Here is a 21412-nt window from a genome sequence, read left to right as displayed (position 1 = left end):
TTGCATCTTGGCACATGTTGTCATGGGACAGTAATGTACATGTATGTGTACATTCCACAAGTATAAATTCTGTGCCTGACAGGGTTACCTGAAATTTGTACCTGTAGATTCTGTTACTGATTCTCAGACAAACAGACATCAGAGGCTGAAGTGCTCAGTGCTGTGCTCAGGAGAGTCATGAAATTGGTGTCAAAGTATGCACAGTTTTTGTAGACACTGCACATTTCCGATGAAGTTGTAGCAGCCCCTGTTCATATCCCTGTCACCGCCACAGCAGGTTTTGGCCTCAGTTTTCTCCAGGTACTGCTGCCTACCATAGTAGCAGGAGGAGCCCTTGCAAGTGTTCACCCCTCCTCAGTGCTGTCAGCTGCCCCAAGTGTTTTGACAACCTTTTGCTGCCTGCGTGATTCAGAACCTGTGGTTCTCTCACACAGCTTTAATCCTGACCAAGAGCAGCAACGTGCCGAAAGAAATGATATCTATTTGTCTAATGGTAGTAAAGTAGGACAAAGGTGATGACGGGGTTGTGCGTATGAGATTGTGTTGAACTTAGTAGTGGACCAACTCATGCGAGGGTCATCATCGGATTCAAGTATGTTTGTTTTGTTTTTCGCTTCTTTTTTTTTTTTGAGGAGTGGGGCTGGTTCATATTGTCACCTTTATGCCGTAGCCGTGTTTGTTGAATGCAGGTAGTAAGATTTAAATTTACCCTTAGCAACAATGTGGACATCGAGTATAAATTTCAAACATCTTCTGTTCTTGCTCAAAGAAGCTTTAGAATTTCTGTTCCCGGCAAATTTTCTCATTAATCATTTTGTGTATTCAACAGTGTCAGAGTATTTGCTACTCTACTAGTACCTCCTTTTTTCACTTAACTTTTGTCAGTGTTTTTCCTGTAAATGCCCCCAATTTGTTTTTCATGTACATCGATGCTCAAAAACATTCAGTAGCTCTTCAAAATGACTACGTATTGGACTCATTTCTTTAAGGTTTCTTGCAAACTATTTACATGTACCTCAAGTTAGGAAGTTCTACAGCTTTTCTAGGGCAATATGATCCTTTGATTAATTTTGAATATGTCTAAATGCCAAAGTTGTACATGTAGCTCAACATGTTGTGTGGCGGTGTGTGTACTTTTGTTTTTTGGTTTTTTTGCATCCAATTACTTATTATGCAGTAGACTGTGCATTTTTATGAGATAATAATTTGACAAATAAGACTTGCAAATTGCTCAAGATTCTGGCCAAAATTTGCAGCCTTTACAACCATAGGCCTACAGTTAAAGTTTCAGGTATTTAGAATAACTCCAGCACCATTACAACATCTGAGATGGAAGAGGGGCACACATGTTCAAGGGTGACATTTGTCGGGATATTTCCTGATTTCAGGATTCTTTTCATCCAAATTCCCTTGATTTCTGAAAATCCATGGATTATGATTAAGGTGTTATGTTTCTATGTATAAAAGTTGATATAGTAAACAAGAAATGAACCAGTCTAAATACTGTAGACTCTATGTTGCTGTTGGGTGCTCAAAATCTGTGGTGATTATTTTGTAGATATTTCTTTTTCCTCCTATCTAACTACTGTCCATAGCATTGACATCTTTATGGCAGTGCCGTATCCAAAATGCTGGTGGACATGTTTTTTAATAAGTTATGAGGAAATCCCCACTCCCACCCCTGCTTTTAGCCACCCAAGAACAACCCCAGAAATCAGTGAGATCTTTACTAACATGAATGGCTTAAATCATATGGAGCTCAGTCGACACTTTGCCCTCTTTGCCAGTTCACAGCAGGGCCCATATTTATCACTGATTAGAGCACAGCTATCCATCAGAAGATTTTGCTTTTTATTCTTAGTTTCTGTGGTAAGCTTGATTTCCCTAGGCTGGGAAAAAACATGCTGGAATTGATATTGAAACCCACCTGCATATGGAATTTGCAGGAGAAATTAATCAAATGAAAATTTTTGGCTGGTTTGTACATGCTTGGATGTGCTATGACAGTAAGTGATGTGGGGGTAATGTGAGTCAGACAGGTATGAAGGCAACCTGTACCTAATTTAACAAATTACAGGTGTAAATACCGGTACAACATCTGCTTTTGGCTGGAATTTTAAGAAGTGATTGGCATTTGGGGCTGTTGTTTCTCTAATGTACATATATCATTCCACTGTTCATTGGTGTCTGTGGGTTTTACACTTGTTCACACCTTAGTCATTGGAAGTAGGAATTTAACCTTGATTGTCCTTGCATATGCTGACTAATCCATCAGTGGGGGCTAGTATTTCAAAACAGGCATAAATTTGTCTAGGTGTCAATGTCATTTGGCATGACCATTACTGGAAATGGTACACAGTTGCTCTCCCCTTAAACAAATGCATTAGTTTTGCCGTGAGCTCCAGCTGTGAATTAGCCTTCAAAGTGATAGACACAGTTTCAATAAATCAATTAATGACCCCCTCTCTCTGAAAGACCAATGACTTTCAGTGAAGTGGTTTTTAGCTGAATTAGCATTAATAGCAACTTACATGCTATACCTGTGCCCAAGCTGATGGCAAAAAAAAATCATGGACGAATTTTACACGGAGAGATTGAAATCAGTTTATCCCCCTTGTGTATGAAGTTTCACGTGTAGCATTGAAAGTTTGTAACAACCCTGACTCTTTAACTTATGTGATTGCTTTGTTAGGGGAATAAAGAGGCTTAATGAGACCAGGTTATCCTGTCACATGATTGCAATAATGATTGCATACCTGTACATATATTGGTATGCATGGCAGAGACACTGGCAAAAATACTGTGCAGTGGTCGTTTTTAGATTTTTAAGACATAATGAGTATCAGGTGAATGTACACCCATCGTTTAATATTGAATTCATCTACTTCACCAGCGTAGCAGTTCAAGCATAGAGCCAGGAAACATGTTACCTTGACCCGTCGTATAGCCTCAGTCGGTTCTTATAATGACTTAGCAAAGGAGCATAGCTTTGAGCAGGTGACGCACTGTCTACTATGGTTGAGTGCTGATCTGTTTGTGGGCTACCTTGGCCAGGCATACCCAACTGAGACCATTAGGTATCAGCCATTAATAGACAGATCCATTAAGCCCAGTGTCATTGTACTATGACTAAGAGTGGGAGGAGGCATGCCCCAAAGCCCCCCCTCCACCACTTGCAGGGGGGGGCACTGGTCCCCCATCCCCTGTCTCCGTTCCACCACCAGTGGGCACAGCCACATGTAGTGGGCTCTGTGGTCATCAAACATCCACCTAGTACCTGTGCACTCCTGCGTTTGTGTCTAGAAGAGGCTGCACGTGCACACATAAGCAGTTTGCTTTTTCATCAGCTGGCCGCACAGATTACAGTATCTACTTTCCTCCAGTGGAGATTTTCAGCTGCATTCTGCAGTCGCTCTCGTTCATGTCGGCACTTTAACGAGTTGAATCAGCCTTCATTAAGTCCTAGGGTGGGATCATTTCATCCGTGGTCTTAACCCTGGAACATGAAGGAAGGGCAGCTGGGGTCAGTCTATAAACTGCTGGTACCGATAACGTCAATTCTTGTATGAAAAAATTCACATTTCCTCTGAATAGGTTTATCATAGGATTTAGCTGAGCATTCAGTATTAAGCATCTGTCCTAGCCTTCATGTTCTGTGGTCACTGTCAGAGTCAGAGTGTGGACTGGTTGTAGGAGGGAAGATGTGGCCAGTGTCTGCCACATAAAATTGAGCCGTCAGTAATGTCAAGCCTCTAATACTCAAAGTTGTGGCAGTTGGCTCTGTGTTGATCTGTCCCCTCCACCCACCCCCCACCACCACCACAAAAGCTTCTCAACTTTTCAGCTGAAGAACAACAGAATGAAGGGTCCTTGTCTGCTCTTTTTCCCTAAACCCTAAACCCCAAACCCCACCCTATTAAAGCTGACAAGTGTAGATACCCAAAGGATCTTCCACAACATCAGTGTTCACACGTCATCCCTTCCCAATTTTCATTCCAACAGGATACAGAGAATATGAATGTAACTGGCCACTTAATCCCTTTTGTCCCGATATTACTAGAATGTGAACTTCCATTGCCATCACCTGTCATCTTGAGAGCTCAAGATTGGGCTTTGAATTTTGTGTTCCAGTTTTTCCGGTGTTTTGGAGAGTTAGGCACCATCTGCAGGAAGTGCCTAATGTTGAAACAAGAGTGGCATTGAAGACCTGGCAAATGAGAGTAAAGTAGGCAACAGAAAAGTTGCAGGGCAATTCAAAATGAATCACTGAATCGAGTGCAACATCTTTGAGCTTCGTAATGGACCTTTCCCATGAAATATGCAAATAAGGCAGACGCATGTATATTACTACCACTGGTTGGCAAAGCTGCTTAAATCTATGACATAACAATACAAATCTCCATACGCGTGCCACTATTGCCATTTCTGTACCAGTATAGTTTGCCATGATTGCCAACTTAAAAGACAAAGAATTGTTACTTTCCAAACTCAGGAAACTGAAAAGCTTACTTAGTTTTGAGAAGGGAGTGCTTATGTGTTTGGCAAAGGCTGTAATACGGTTTTGATTGACCTTCAACGCACCAGATTATGGTTACTAGCAGCTCACCTACGCTACCGACAGTGTGGACGGCTGCACTTGCCAACCAGTGGTAGTATAGTAGCGCGCATGCACCTGTCTAATTTGCATATTTCATGGAAAGGTCCATCGTCAACTTCAAATGAAAATAAGATGCTGAAAGAGATCAAGGGCCGAGGAAATTGTATAGCCAGTAATCATTTCTGGAATTTTCAAATAGTCTTTACTGACTACAGTGAATTGGATGAACTGGGCATTCAGAGGGGTTTAAACCAGATAGCTTGCTGCTCATCATCGGATATTGAGCCATCGTCAGTAGCTTATCACTGAACATGAAGCAGGAAGAGAGGCCCTCCTTCCCTTTGTGTCAAAGCAACCAAACCGCCAACTCAGAAACGCTACAAGCTTCAAGATGCTGGAATCCCAGTCTGATGATCGCACACATGTTTGTTCCTGAATCCAGAGCTGCCTTCATTGAGACCGTGTATTTGGACTATTTGGATATATCCTCGGGTGGGGGAAGATTGTCTTTGCTCCAGAAGACTCTGTGGTCCCTGTTTGCTCACATCTATAAATGCCACCTGTAACACCCTTTGCAGTGAGATGACCTTTGCAAAAACATAACGTTGTAAGGGTGGGCATTACGTTTAGTTTGAAAAATGTTTAGAGAACTCCCCTTTACCAATTAAGCATGTAAAAGTCCCACCCTCACCGCGGTGTCATTGAAAGTTTTTAACACAACAAATTGTATACAATGTAAATAGCTGACACAAAGTTCCAGCAATGAATTCATGGTATTCATTTGATAATAACCATGCAGCAAAGTGTTCTGAAAATCACATTACATTTTACAGGCATCGTTTACAATAAAAATGAATGCCAGATTGTGTTAATCGAAACGTCAACCCCTCAAGGGAGCGGTTTCATCTAAACAGGGGGAAACTCTAAAAAGGGATTTGGAACTTTTTTCATTTAAAAGTATAAATGTCTCACCCATAGAACGTTGTTTGAATTTTGAAAAATAACTTACAATAGTTCCATAACCCCTAACCCCCTAGGGACCATTGAAATCCTGCATAACCTTGTTGGGTTCAGCATGGTTAGGGCTGTATTCAAGGACATGTACTGTGAAGCAGGTTTTGCATTACTGTCATAAAAATGATGTCAGTGTCGCTTCTGCTGTATTGATAATTTTCCTTGTTAGCCCCTCCTTTGTCAGAAGCCGTGCCGGTAGCTACCCCATGTTGGCAGTGTTATGTAGGTGCTTGCCTACTGGTTTGAGGTAGTTGTCAAGAGTGCTTGCTAGAGTGGTAGGAAGATGTGTTTGATTTATATGTTGTTATTCAATGCATTTTTCTTTTTCATCAATCTTGCAGTTAGTCACAGCTACCTTGGATGGGAAGATTCGGTTGTACAGTGACAGATGACGCCCTGAGTCTCTGCACCATCCAAGTAAGAGAGTACCTTGAAAGTTGAAGCATTTTGCACTCCCAAGAATGAACTTTTTTTTTTCAAATGAAGTATGCAGTCATAAGTGAGGTAAATGTGTACCAAATGTGCAATTGAAAAGTGGGCAGTTCACAAGAATGATATCCCACTTTCATAAATTTGCATCAAAATGTGTGCAACGTAACTGCGGAAAGAACATTTGTTCTTGCAGGCTCAGTTTACATACACCATGTCTGCTCATTTTGGTCAAGGGTTAACTTGTCTGTTGAGGGGCAAATTTTTCAACAAGCTTAATAGGTCCATTGATACTAAATTGTGCAAATCTCCTCCGAAATTTCACTCTTATGCTGTTGTACATGTATTAATACATGAACAGGGTAGATTGTAAGAAAAAAAAAGCATTTGAGGGGTGCCCCCTCAAATGAAAACAGAACAATGACACCTGGAACTTGAATGAATTACCAACTTGCCTGAAACGAAAGCCTATCTACCGGGCTCATCTTCCATCACCAGATTTGTTTTGGTGTGATGCAGGGAATTCTATCATCACAATTTGTAACTATTGCTATCGACATTGTTGTGTGGTACATGTGAATTAACCTTGCAAACGTGGCCAGATTCTGAATCAGGTATGATAATTGTATCACAGGTTGATCCTTCTGACCCTTTTGTCCTCAGCTAGCCTCAACGCGTCATGTTGTCTGGCTATATTTCTCTCTCACTTTGTTCCGTCCTGTCTCCATTGAGTGACTTTTTGCATTATCTTAGTACGTCAGTTTGTTCCTTTGTCCTGTGTTTTGATCTTGTTTCTGTCTGTGAACAGCTTTGAGACAATTGCACTCTTGATGCCCAGTTGCTTCTTGTGCTTGTGAACTAACAAACAGAGTTGTAATTTGTCAAACACAGTACATTACACAGTGTACTGAACTGAACTGAATCAAATCAAAGCAAGGCAAACAGTTTGATATTTTCAGCAAAAGCTGAGCTCAGTGCACGTACATGCACATGATTGGTGTTCCTGTGTTCTCTTCCTTTGGCAGGTAGAGAATATCTTTCAGTAATGGGAACCAGAACACGTACATGGCTATTCTGAGCCTGAACAAGAACTGTAGAAGAAAAAAAATCTAAACCTTGTTGAACCAAACCTGAACCCAAACTGAAAGGGCTGACTTGCAGAACTGCATGTACATGTACTTTATCTATCCCATACCAACACCGCCCGGAAAATGCACCAATTTGCGCCTGCTAAAGCCAGTTTCACACACAAGCCGAAAACCTAGGATCCTTGGTTACAGGCGCCAGTAGTCTGTCGCCTTGATCATATGCGATTGCGAAGCGAGCTTTCACACACAACGTGGTACACCAAAACACTAACATCCCCTGTTTTGGGAGTTTACCCCCGGTACGTAAGATGCGGTCAAGGGTCACGATTGTTTATGGGTGCATTCCACCAAATCATTGTATTTCTGCACGTGGTCTCATTAATCCCACAAGATAAGACAGTCCATAATCAAGAGGCATCATAGAGATATTTCTTTAAATCTCGAATTTTGGACAGATACTTTCCAGTTCGGGGTATTTCTGTCACGAAAAGCCCCAAATTGCGGGCCTATTTCCGATACAGGTGCTACATTCAGAAATAAGCGCTTAGTTTTACTGCTGTTTGGGGAGTATCTTCGTTCAAAGGCAAATTGAAAAAAATTTCGTTGCTAACCCCCATGAAATTGAAATGAAAAGTGATCTTCTGACCATAATCTTGAATTTCCAGTGAAAAAAATGGAGGCCAACCTCTTCACGAGAGTCAACAGGCGATGCTATTTCGGTCCGATTTTGCACTGTTTTTTATGGGCGCGTATTCGGTGTAGTGCAACCTTATTCACTGTTTCACTGGTACAGCGCACAATAACTGTTCGCAGTACGTTCATATGTAGGTTACCACCGAGATTCCCGCGTGCGCGATATGTGCATGCACATGTACACTGTACATACATGGACGTGTACGTACGCCCCGACGTGTGCTATGTTCGTATGTCCAGCATCAAAAGGAGGGGTTTGTACTCTACTAATCTTTGATTTCGAGGGACTTTTAATTCTCATTAAACTGCACAGAAGCATAATAAGCATGATCTTCTCAAACGTAGCCATCTTTATTATTGCAAACGCATGCAGAGTACTCTTGCCAAAACCAGGGTCCGTGGTTACGAACACCGCGCACGTTTCACACACACGATCTCTGTGATTTTGACAAAGGTGCGAAAGTTTGGAGGAGGTCGGGACCTCAGAGATCAAAAACCAAGGACCTTGGCAATTTTTTCGCAAGGGTCACTTTCACACATCACAGATTTGCGATTTCATGACATGGATGCGATTTTATCGCACAGGACCTCGGTGATTTCATCTAGTGTGAAACAACCTTTATTAGTCACATGACCTATAGTAGGTATCAACATTGAGGTATCACTTTACAAACATGGTGTCCTCCTAGCAAAGTGTGTTTTAAATCTTGTTTTTTGATACAGTACTTGACACATCAGTTGTCTAAGTACTTCTGTGACCATTAGCTGTATTTTTGGTAAATAAAACTTATGACACTTTGTTGTGGGAGGAGGCCATATTTGTTGATGGTTGTTACACACTAATGAGGTCACATGACTAAAACATTTAGTGTATTACTGGAGGTGCCAATGCATGGGACGCAGCAGGCACTGAAACTTTGAGTATTACAAAATACAAACCCTACATGGCCTGGATTTTGAAAAGTAAAGATAGATGATTTTGCACCATTGTTTAATAAGGAACTAAACAAGAGGTACATGTATACAAAAGGCTACAGTTACCATGACCAACCAAACTTGTGGTGTTGTTTTCATTATTGATATAGGGGGATTAATTTTGTACGGTGATACCTGATATAGACCATCAAAATTGATGAATCACAGTTTCATCAACAGTAGGCAGGCTGTCATAAAGGTCAATACATTGTGTTACACTAATATTAATGAGTGGTGGAGGCAGTTGTGCATGTCCACATACCTGGAGGGCCTGTGATTGACCCCAGGATAGAGTGTTCTATCAGAGCCAAAGGCTCAGGGAAATGATGCCATTTTGCAGGGTCGGATTAAGTACTCTGTAGGTCCCAGGCACCAGTAATAGAGTCCCATAGGCCTTACTCTGCCCTAGAAGTACCAGCAGCAATTCCACAGCACTGGTATGCACAGGAGGCTTTAAGTTAATGTTGTTGTGAAGCTGTTGACATATTTATAAGTTTACCAGTCTGATTAAGCTTTCCCAAAGTTGGAATTCAAATCAAAAGAAAAATGCTTAAAAATTGAAACACCTGCCTTGTGTGAACATTGTTTCTGGTTGTTATTGGTGTGGTTACGGCAAGATTTATGGCATACATGTACTTGGCACAGTGCCATGAATGTGTTAAACATTGTGGACTGATCCATCCACAGTGTCACTTTCTTGCACTTATCTATTTGTGATCTGTGCACATGTTGCGGGCCAGTCAGGATGAAGAATGACCAACATGTGCGCTGCTATTACTACAATCAAGAATCAACTTGGCATTTCGCTCACCCCAGTAAAAGTTGATGTATAGCCCAGATGTGGTAAAGTGCCTTTGAAAAAGGAATAATTTTTCATCTTCCTTCTCAGGGGACATCAATCAATTCATCATTTTCCAGGATTAATGACTGGAATTTTAGAAACAACATCACAATAAAATCCACAGCTTCTCATCCTTCAGACTTCTTACCTTGGAAGTCACCAGCTCCCATGCTGCTGAATTGTAATCCGGATGCAGACATTGAAATATTTGATTTAATTCTCTTTGTGATAGTGCCTTTCCTCTCACAACTGGAATATTTCTTGCTGTTTTTCTTTTTGGAATCTTCTTTTTGGAAAATATAAATTCAGATTACAAGATGGAATTACCTCATTCATAAGCTCTTTTGTAAGCTTCAGTTTTTGGCCTACTCTCTGTTGTTATAAAATGTAAACATGTTGGGGGTTTTCAATCACTTTGAACCTTCTCAACTGGAGATTCTTTATTTGAAAAATTACTTTTAGAAGGCCTAGTATTTACATGTAGTTATGTGGTCCTTTAGAAGATCGGTCGTTTTATCTTTTCAAGTTTTTGAGTTTTTGTTGTATTTTTCCTCACTAGAATTGGTCAAATTTGAATCATATTCTATTAATTACATATGATTCTACAAGTTACATCTGGCAGAATCTCTCAGTTGCCATCATCTGCTCTGTCCAAAATTTCTCCTCACTAGCAAAGCCGAGAGTTGACTGGTACGGACCATTTCAGCTGAGCACGAGAGGTACACGCAAGAACTGTGCATTCCAACAGTAATACATCACTTGTGCTCATCACAATGTGGCCCCGCCAAGCATACAATGAGGCTATTCCACTACTGGCGTACACAGGTTCACCCCACAAAACGGGATATCGCCACTTTGTGACAAAACGCCCTCTCACACACACTTACATTTACATCCTTGTGGGGTATTTTCTTTCTTTTATATATTGAAATATTAGTATGTGAAGTGCAGTTTCAAATTGCTCCCACTTGAACTGAGATAACATTCCTGGGTTGAAATTTGGACCAAATGTCTCTCACATAAGTATACCTTGGAAATTCCTCCTTTTTGAGTTAATTCCAAAAATCCATTTCATTAAATTTTTGTGAGGTACATGCACCGATCTAGTACCCCATCACAAAGATCTCCTGGGGTAATTCCTGCCATTCTGGTGGGCCACAAGGCACCACAAACTTAGGCAAGTTCTCCCTCATGGAGCTCACACAACTGCAGTTTTTGGCTGAACTCTGTGTGCAATAGTGAGTAGTTGTAATTATAGGCAACAGAGTGCCAGTTTTTGACACAGCCTGACAACAAAGACATTAAATAGATCAAATTAAAAAGACCTTTCTGGACATAGGACATAGCCATGCAATTGACCTATTGGCAAACTGCCAAGAGGAAAAAAATGCTAAAATTGGGGGAGGGGGCAATTGGGGCCATCATCCCCCCAACAAAAGAAGCCCTTATTTTTGACAATTATTAAAGGCATTTCTTTTGTCTTTTTCATTTCCCTTTCTTAAAAGGTCCAAGAACGTAGCCTGACCCCCAAAGGTGCAATCCATTTTGAAAAGTGGGGGGGGGGACATAGTCGTGATCAGAACAAATGCGAGTGTGAAGCTCTGAGCTGCATGGGGTCCAGAAAAGTTTGGAGTATAGATGCTCTGTGGGGTGATTTGAGACAAATTTGGCTACTTTGGCCAGTTTTTTAACAAATGCATTTGCAAGCTATACATTTTCATTTAGCTTCTGGAAAAATGTGGGGGACAATAATGATATAGTGTCCTCCCACTTGGAAAAGTGGATCCCCCACCGATTGACGCCCATGCTGACCCCTCAGGAAGACCATGAAAACTTACATACAGAATTTCTAAATGTTTTATGACCCCCCCAAAAAAGAAAATCAAATTCAGCCCTTGAAAATTTGGTTGTGGATCCACCCTTGGTCCAGTACGTGGCAGTATGTACTTGATAGCATTTGGCTAAGTCCGTGAGTCCATTGGCAAGTGAGCGGAGATGGGTATGATGACAAAGGAATACCTTTGTCATACGTGGTTCAAGGCTGCATGACTTCTGATGGACTTGCATGTGTGTCACTTCTTTGTTGGTATTTAGTACTTCCATTACAATGCCTCTGCTGAGCTTCTGACAGCTGAAGAGAATGTCGTGTAGATACATGTACTTGCCTATAGCAGTTTCACTTTCTCAACATCGGAATCCAACAACAACATTTTTAAAAGCAGACTTCACAGTATTTTTTTCTCCGTCTCATAAAATTGATCTTAGTATGTGTGCAAATTTGTTTCTGCAGCCATAGGACGTCAGTGACTCGGATGTCCCCAGACATTACCTTTAGGGAAAAAAATGGTTCCATGGAGCACCTAATGAGACTCGTGGGATGTCAGCCTTGCTCGTGGTATTTTGTTCGCACCTGCTGTTTGGACTCCTGAGCTTGGATGTGCATGTACAGTACATGTATTATTATTAACTTGCCCTACCTTTAACTTGTACCATCTCTTTCAATCTCGATAAAATATGGGACTCGTACATGAAGGTGCAGGAACTCCGTGACTGTATTTATATTTTGCCCTTGGGGTTTTTAAAACAACTTCTGCACATGTGTTACCGGCATTTCATCTCTTTCTGCTGAAGTGTTACAAAGAAAAGACATTGTAAAGTCACAAACGCTGGAATGTTCCCTTGTTGAATCAACTGTACAGTGTTTCTGTCATCAGTTTTATCATTTCTGTCTATGGATTGGTTGTGTTTATGTGGTCTGAGTTCTCAGGAGGTAACAGAATGCAAATGGTACTGAATGTGTCAAGACTGCTCATTCAGCATTTTTTGTCCAGTTTTAGTGAAAGATTTGGCAAGGATCTTTGTTTCAGACCCATTTTACTTCGCCTACAGTTGATTGTGGCTTCCGTTATTGCACTGTTGTGCTACCCCTAATTCAATTCAGTAGGTAACTTTTTTATGCATTTTTGCATGATACCTTTGGGCAGATGCATACAATGATACTGCCTTCTTGTGAGAGACAATTTTGTCTGAAGCCAAGTACATTGTACAGTAATCATCTCTAGTCCCATAGGTACCCATTTACACTCCTGGTTTGAAAGAGACGTCGCTGTTTACAACATGTACACATGTAATCAGCTGCTAGAATCGAATCCCTGATTCAAGTGCTTTGGAGCTACAAAGCCCTAAGGTAGTTGGCATGAATAAATACTGGTGCTGGCCTCCAAAATGCACCTTTGTGTCTAGTTCTCAGTTAAGCTCATTTTCAATTTTTGTTTCACTGTGTTTACATTGTTTCTGCCAAATGATATTCCAGCAGAGGGAGATTCCAAACAGACCCTGTCTTTTGTTCACCATGAACCACTGGCATGTACAGGTCTTGATGTGACCTTGTAGAACATTTTTCATCAGCAGGTGTGAAGTTGTGAAAGGTCAAATTCATGCACTGCCTCAACAGATCCACACACTCCAGACATCTGTCAAGCACTGTTGAACTGTTTGCCATGTGTTGGTCAAAAATTGGCTTCAGGCAATGCTGTCCAATGTTGGTCAACTTTCACACCCAAATTAACCCCCAGAGGTGGTAATGTCATTCCAATTTGTGGTTGGAATAACATTGCCCAACATCTTCCCTCCAAGTGTAATTTTTGCAGTGTAGTGCAAGGCAGCCACTTTGTTTTGACAAAAACAGAAAGAAATAGCCCACCTGTAGGCTTGTTTTGATGTTACTGCATCAGGAGAAAAAAAGAGTATAGCAGAGAGGATGTCTTGTTAATAACTTAAGGCTGGCTTTGTGCAGCTGTAAGGTGAAATAATGAGGCAAAGTATGGGGTTTGTTAACTATTCAGCGTGTCACTAAACACTTGAGGAAAAACAATATTACCCAGGTTCATGAGACTAGGACATCATGTCTGAGTTTATCAGCAAATAGGGTGCTGCCAAATTTAATGCAGTCTTTTGGCACAAAATCAAACTTGGAAGAAATATACAGTTCATCATGAGAAATGAAGGTTTTGCACCGGAATTCGTTTTTACCTAGAAGGCACAAAAACTGCAGTGTCTTCACAGAGCAGTGCACCTGAAAGTATGCGTACATGTGAGTGCTGTCAATTATGTCTCTCTTTTTGCCCTCGGAGGGTGCCAGATACCAAGAAAGATGAGAGTTAACATTTTTTGGTTTAAATTTGTTCCATCACCTCTTTTGACATAGCCACTACCACCGTTGTCTGTAGTGAAATGTCAGAGCTAGTTCATTGTTCCTCGTCTCTTTTGTCATGAGAGCCTCTTTCACTCCTTCTGTCTCTTCTCGTGCTTTAATTGCATGTATTCCTTTTTTAATATCAGTCCCGTCTTCAGCTCCACCATACCACAATTGTAATTAGATGGACCTCTGAATCAGTAATATATTTCCAGTAAATAATTGAAGTACAGGAAATTCAAACCTTAAGTGCAATATGACTTGTCTCTTTTCAGGCGTGTGTAGGACTGGCCTTGTGTTTGAAAACTGGAAGCTTGATCGTGTGCACACTGAATTTCAACATGGTTCTCGCTGCTACATGCACACATTTGGATTGAGTGTGTACATGAAGCCAACCAAAAGGAAGAAGATGGCAATCTAACGCGCATGATATTTGACCTGGCAAAAGGACTTCGGCACTCATCATTGCTTGATCTGCGCCTTTCTGATGTTCTTGATATGACACTGACTGGACCATGATCATATATGTACATGTATATGCCATGAATGTAATGGCGCATACGTGCATGTTTTGTCTAAATACTCATGATGTTCAGGAGTGCAAAACTTGAAGATCAACCATGAAACAAGTCAAGCCTCATAATGTTAGCACAGTTGAAAACAGGGTCGGATGTATGAGCCAATTCCCTTTTGTTTCTATCAGTAATATGAGATGGTGAAATTCAGTAAAATTAGAATCACTTGAGGATGTGACCACCTGAGGAACTGAGGAGGAGGAGCACAGAGTTGCTGAACACGCCTGAAGGACTGAGTACCTCGTATGCTACCACCTGATGGTTTGAGTTTTGAGTACCATGTGTAATGAGTACCACCTGAGTTACTGAGTATATTTTGAATGTTTTTCAGTATCCCCAGAGCTATCGAGTACCACCAGAATCAGTGAGTATGTCCTGATAGATTGAGTGCCAACTAAGTTGCTTAACCACTTGCTGTCAGGTGCTTTTAAAAATTCACATACGGGAGATTTTCAGGATTTTCAGTTTTTACAATTCTTCGAAAATTCATCATTTCATTTAATGGGTGTTTACATCCACACGAATGACTGTTTGGTGGCTACTCTAAGCTGATAGGCAACCAGCATTGACTCCTGTGTATTTCAGCCAGGCTTGCCACCCTGTAAAGAGAGCACAGAATTGTGAGGTGTTGTGTAATATCCTTTGTCCCCAGTGAATGCCAATGGTGTCTTTTCAAATGTGGCTGGATTAGCATGCAGCGGTGTTGAGTCGCTCATCAATGAGGCTCTGGAGCACTTTTGTCCGCGGTGCTAATTCGCGGGCGCACTATGCCCAAAACAGTGGTACACTGTTTAAAAACAGTGACGGATTACCTTCGAAAATTGCAAGCCAAAAAATGATGGCATTTCTCAGCAGCACGACTTTTGTTCCGAGTACTGGCTTTTGTTACACAAACCAGCTCTTTTGTCCCATTTCGGGCTCCTCGGCTCTGCGTATAAACCCATGGTGCTCGAAATGGGGTTCCCCGGCAGCAAGTGGTTCATACTAGCTGAGGTTCTCACAACACCAGGTGTGTTCCAAAGTACTACCTGAGTGTGTGATATCTATCTTGTCATTGGAAAATTAAATAACCTCTGCAGGAGGTTCTTAAAAAGATATTGTTTAATTTTGATGTTTATTTTGAGGTCTGTCATATTTGTACTTTGCTGAATATGATTTCAAGTTAAATACCGCGTTGCTTTTTTATTCAGCTCAGCTGAGTCTACAGATCTGTGTCTTAAGAAATTGGAAGAAAACTGTTTTGTACATGTTCATGTGCAGTCTAGCTTTGATTATAATAAAAAAGATAAATCTCTTGTACCGAACAAATGTTCCCTTTGCATTCATTTGTATTCCCTCAGACTGCTCCTTCAATCAATTTGATTGATTCCTGAGCAGACGAGGAATTGTCTTATCGTGTGCACTGAGTTCTGGTGTGCCATTTAAGTTCCTGATAATTAACAGTGCCATTCGAGTTATGTGAAGTGCTACCTGTTGGCCTATAGAGGCTTTGCGTGGTAGCCATCTTGCAGAGCAATTCTTTTGTTCCACAGGGAAACCACCTTTGTGCGTACCCTTAAAACAAAAGAACTAGCTTGTAAGATGGCTGCCATGCAAAACCTCTGTTGCTAATGGAATGTAGGGTCCTTTGATGTACTAATACTAATATCAATATCTGCAATATCAATTTTGAATTATGTTGAAATAGTAAAATCTTGATATTGGGAATGATAGTTGAAAATGCCAAAGCATATATCTTATCTGGCAAATTTTGGCCGCCTTCAGTCTTTCCTAGGGTCCTGGTACGGGACTGTTTGCGATCGATGGATGCTCCAAACAATTCAGTTCGGCTATGTTCTGGAATTCACGAACACACATACCCCATCCCATCCCCCTCCCCCCATCAGACACCATCATTCCTCAAATCAAAATCACAACCTACCCGGTAAAATGCCTAGCCTCGGAAGCAGAAGTCAAGTCCCTCCTCAACAAGAATGGAACTCACATCGTTCCACAGGGAGACAGATCGTCAAATTTCTTGTCAACCTTTTTTTCTGACACCCAAAAGGGACACAGCAGCATGGCGGCCTATCCTAAACCTAAAATCGCTCAGTGCATTCATTCTCCCAAAATGCTTCCACATGGACTCACTCCTTACGATCCTTGACTCAATCCAGATACCATCGTGGGCCACGCCCCTCAATCTCAAAGACGCATATCTTCATGTGCCCATTCATTCTCAAAATACCGGTTCCTAAGATTCCAATACAAGGGAGTGACACACAAATTCCTGGTACTTCCTTTCAATCTTTCGACTTCCTTCATACGAATTGTACAGACTGTGAGAGCAGTGCTTCACAGGAACAGTGTCACAGTTTTCCAATATCTGCACAACTGGGTCATTGTTGGTGGCACGAAAACGGATGTCATCGAAGCCCTTCAGGAAACACTGACCATGACCACACAACTTTGGTTCCTTGTCAACGTGAAGAAATCATACCAAATCCCCACTCTGACACCCACATTCCTGGGAGCCGTACTCGACCTCAAAACCGGTAGGCCTTTCAAACAAACACTCTGTGGAATGTTCATCACAAAGCCTCCCACTTGAAAGCTCCTCCCCTTGTGGGATCTTCCTCAGGTTCTTAAGAAACTTTCGCATTTCCCATGTGAACCCTTAGGACAAACATCTTTGCTTAATTAAAGTCAAACTGGCCTTTCTACTTGCAGTTGCCATGTCCTGATGATGGAGCAAACTGCAAGCCTTACCAATTGATCCTGGACATATTCGTTGGGAACCACAAAGAGTAATATTGGTTCCTCACACCTTGTTCTTCACAAAGAATCAATTGGGCTTTTCACTCCTGATATCTTCGTTCTGGACATTCACTCCCATTCATCTGTTCCGGAAGACAAGAAATGGTGCCCTGTTTGACCTCTGAAATGGTACCTCGACAGGTCAGCACTAATCAGGGGAGATGTGACAAGTCTCTTCATCACATCAGTCCCCCCTCATCACCCAGCTTCTGAAGAGACAATCACAAGCTGGATTGTGACAGCCATTTCCAATCTGCCAATCAGAACTGGCCGACTACATCAGAACAGGACTCTAAGAGTTAGAGCACACGATGTCAGAGCAGGAGCAACCTCACAGGCCTACTTCAAGGAGCATCCCATTTTATAAGCAGCATGCTGGAAATCCTCCAATACAATCATACTCTGCTACCTTCAGGATGTCCTCCAATCTGAGGAAGAACAGCATTACTGATGGCAAGAGATGTAGCTCACCGAGCCTTACGTACCAGCCCTCAGCATCCTCAACAGACAGAAGGCACGGATATGGTAAGCCCTGTTTATCTCTTCTAGCTTACCCACATTACCTTACTTCTGATCACCGATGTATATTCATAATGACCAGTACATTTATTAACCTTGCTCAACCCTGTCGTACAACATACAGTACCATCTCACACCCACCTCCTGTTTTCCAGTGCTGTTCTACATAGGTAACAGTCAAGTGAGAAGGGTCTACTAGGGAATACTTATCCGCAGAGCAACCCTTCGTCTTTTCCCACAGGGAGACTTGATGCAGACTCCTGTCATAGCTCTCAAGAAAAGGAGAAGATAAGATGGCAGGCATGCCACAAGGCATGGTGGGTAGCCTGTTGTGTGAACTCTTAGCGGATGTATTGCGCCCTCTAGGGAAATATGCATAGGTAATGGCTCTACAAGTAAGTATTCACTAGTGGACCCTTCCTGCACATTGTGGGGGGGTTTTGGTTTTGCTAATTGTAAAAATTAACAAAATTGTCTCCATTCAGTCATGTCTACACAAATTATAGTTTCTCTGGAAATTAAAACTTGATGTTGCTGTATACATGAGAAAATAACAGGTTTTCCTGCAAGCTTGATTTCCTGCCTGCATGTTGAATTCCTAGAAACAAGAGTTCAGTAATACCATCGAGTTTATAGCATTATGTGACTCAGATTGAGTTCCTAATAGTCATACCATCAGAGTGTAGAGCATCAATAGACTTTTTCACTTATAAATTCATAATTATGCATGCATGTGTACAAATGGCCATGATGGCAAGAAATGTGAGCTGGCCTTTGAAAACGTACAGGGGTGCGATTTTGGTCATTTTCTCTCAGGTCCTCTGTCTTTGTTCAGTTTTTTCTTCAGAAAATCCCATTAAATCTGGTAGTTGTATTTGTCCACAGATTGGAGAATAAAAGCTGTACTTCACCTCATACCCACCTTTTTTTCTTGATTTTTTTTATTTGTACTAAGTGCTACCCATTTCTCTTCAATGTTTATGTAGTTATCAAACTAAATTTTTTGTTGTTATTATTTAAGAAACAATGTTGAATAAATGACTCTTGATCAATTGACATTAAAGTTTCCATGCTGCCTGCATCTGTGTAGTTGACAACTCTGGTGAAAATGAAGTGGTTTTAATTAAAATTATGTACCAGAATTGCTTTTGTATTCAGCTGAGTTTGCAGAGTTTTTCTCGAGAAATTTAAGGAAAAATGTACACAGAGTATTGATAAATCTATAGAAACATATGTTTGTCGTGATACCGGCTAATTTTAATGCAAAGGTCATTTCCCAAGAAGCAGATGACCTACAGATTGTCATGCATGTGATTTTTTTAGCATCATACAAGATGAATTTCTGTCTCGTGTGTGTGAGTTCCCATGTTCAATCAAAATCACAGGGGAAACAATGAGTTCAGCACACCACGTGTGTTTCTGAATTCTACTGGCTTTCAAAGAACACCTGATTTCCTGAACATCAGCTGGATTCTATTTCTGTGTCCTGTTTGCCTAACTTTCTGCTGTATGTGAAGACTGATTACCACAGTAGTTGCACAAAATGACCTAGTGTTTGTATGATGCTATTACCATCAGGCATGTGTCAATCTGATGTATGTATTTTTGGATGGATGTATATTGGATGTATACATGTTGGTATTTCCAGAAATTAGGGTTCCAAAAGTGTTGACATTTCCATGTCCCTGTTACGTCTGACCTTTGTTATTTGATATAGAAATATCACCGTAATTGGTTTCAAACTATTACTATTTGTTTGGCAGGTAATTTGCATTAATTCTTCACTCTTGGAAATGAGAAAATGTGTTCTGAACTTACAAAATCATATGTTGGATGTAACAGAGACACGAAAAAATGGTCCCCTAATTGATGGAATTTGTATAATTTAGCTTTTGCTGTTAAAAAGAAAATGAATTTCAATTTTATGACTTAAAATTGCATTTGTATTCAGTAGAGACCACAATGAGTTTGTTTGAAGAATTTTCAAAGAAATATCCCAAAGGTTCTTGATGAATCGGTTCTTGTATTCTGTGTGCTTAGAGAGCATTAGTACAGCTTTTAACAGTTTTTGTAAGTTACAGCTGGTTTTGGATATTGTCAATCATTTCACTCAGGGCATATGATCGTAAGCACTGATTTACTGTGTACTTGAGTTTCAACGGTAAACTGATCTTTGAGTTTCTGACAGCCAGAAGAATTGAATGTTCACCAGACTTAATGAATCAGTTTTGCACACCATCAGATCTGCTCCTTCACTTTCTCAATCAAGTTGCGACTTATCGTCTGAATTTTTACATAATCGTGCACAACTCTTTGAGTTATTTAACTTATGGTTCTTGAGTACCACTTAGGTAGCATGTTTCCCAGGAGATGCACAGTCTGTGTTCTGTATTAAGTTCCGCTATATTTTCATGGAGTGTCTCTCCAGTTTCTTGTTCCAATCTGGGTGAGACAATCATGGGGGTCAGTGGTCTTGTGTGCGATATTTGATGACTCCAATAAATATGCCCGTCAATGCTGTCTCCAAACAGAATGTTGACACATTAGATAGTCGTCCTGGAGTCAGCCTGGAGGAATTTGATTTTGGCAGCCGGAAAACATTGCAGATTCATTCTGAAGATGCTGCAAGAATGTTCCAACAGTAATTGTTTGGAGTTTTCTGGACGTTCTTTAAATGGCACAGTGCAACATTGTGAAATAACCTTCCTACCACCCCTGTAGTATGTTAGCAAAATCAGTAAAAGAAAAAGTGAACTATCCCCACAGGAATGCATTGATCCGACATTAATGGCACCCGGTGCGTTGTTATGGTCACGATTCCATTGTGCTTTATTCGCTAAGTTACAAAGTGGCTCGAACTTGAAGGTTTTTTAACATCTTACACCCAGCCTCACTGGTATAGGCATTACATGATCACCAGTACCATAGTTAATATTACAATGCAGGTTTACATTTAGATAAGTAACCCTTGGCTGATGTTTTTACCCAACTTGAGTAAGGATGATACACAGGAACATTATGAAAACTTATGCATTGTTTCTTGGGAACATTATAATGCGGCATTATGTTCAGATGTTCATATAACATTAAGCCGACTTCTTGATCCAATATGATCAAAGGATGACATTCCAGGAACATTGTGAAAACATAACACGTTTGCTGGGATAGTTTGCAAACTCTTCAACTTCAGGGCACTCGGAGTACATGTACAAGTACATCAGAGGGCTGAGGCACAACAGCTTCACGTAGCAGTCTCTACCAAGTCACCTGGACAAGGTTGATGGCTTGATGTTCCTCAGATGAACATGATGAAGGATGGTGATGAATGATTGATTGCAAGAAACCAGTAGTAGTGAGTCCTTGGGTGTCAACTGAGTTTCACCACACTAAGGATTTTGAGTACTGTGGCCTGGAATCTCCATCTGTCAGAAATTACATTTAGTAAATAAATCAACCAAAGTTCTTTACTATCAGTTAAGACATTGAACTGCACTTCCTAAAATATGTACGCTAATGTAAACAAGGTCTTTTATTTGTAAATTTTTTTTTCTTCCAGTTTTATGTTGTAGAATGGCTATGTTCTTCATCAATACATTGAAGATATGCAATAAAACGTGAAGTGTTAATAGTTATTTAATTTTAAAAAGTTTTGGATGTGATTATTTTCTCAAAATTCATGTAAACAGGTTT

At 40.8% G+C, this 21412-nt stretch overlaps 1 protein-coding gene across 12 annotated transcripts in view; it reads left to right on the top strand.

Moving 5' to 3' along the window:
- Positions 1–21412, top strand: part of wdr27 (WD repeat domain 27) — a 254700-nt gene that overhangs the window by 80422 nt on the left and 152866 nt on the right. For 4 of the 12 annotated variants that reach the window (XM_087148060.1, XM_087148055.1, XM_087148050.1 and 1 more), the window contains 2 exons: positions 5953–6028; positions 14108–15730. In XM_087148060.1, coding sequence (XP_087004186.1) covers positions 5953–6003 — 51 coding nt within the window. In that variant the 3' untranslated portion in view covers positions 6004–6028; positions 14108–15730. Of the gene's footprint in view, positions 1–5952; positions 6029–14107; positions 15731–17116; positions 21345–21412 lie in introns of those variants that run through there. The other 8 variants (XR_015428172.1, XM_087148074.1, XM_087148084.1 and 5 more) reach the window with 5 other exon arrangements.

Source organism: Acanthaster planci, linkage group LG01 (assembly GCF_054643075.1).
Source record: "Acanthaster planci isolate LZ-2023a linkage group LG01, COTS_SCS, whole genome shotgun sequence".
Taxonomy (NCBI): domain Eukaryota; kingdom Metazoa; phylum Echinodermata; class Asteroidea; order Valvatida; family Acanthasteridae; genus Acanthaster; species Acanthaster planci.
The sequence above is the reverse complement of the archived record's forward strand: the minus strand, read 5'-3'. Positions and strand labels throughout refer to the sequence as shown.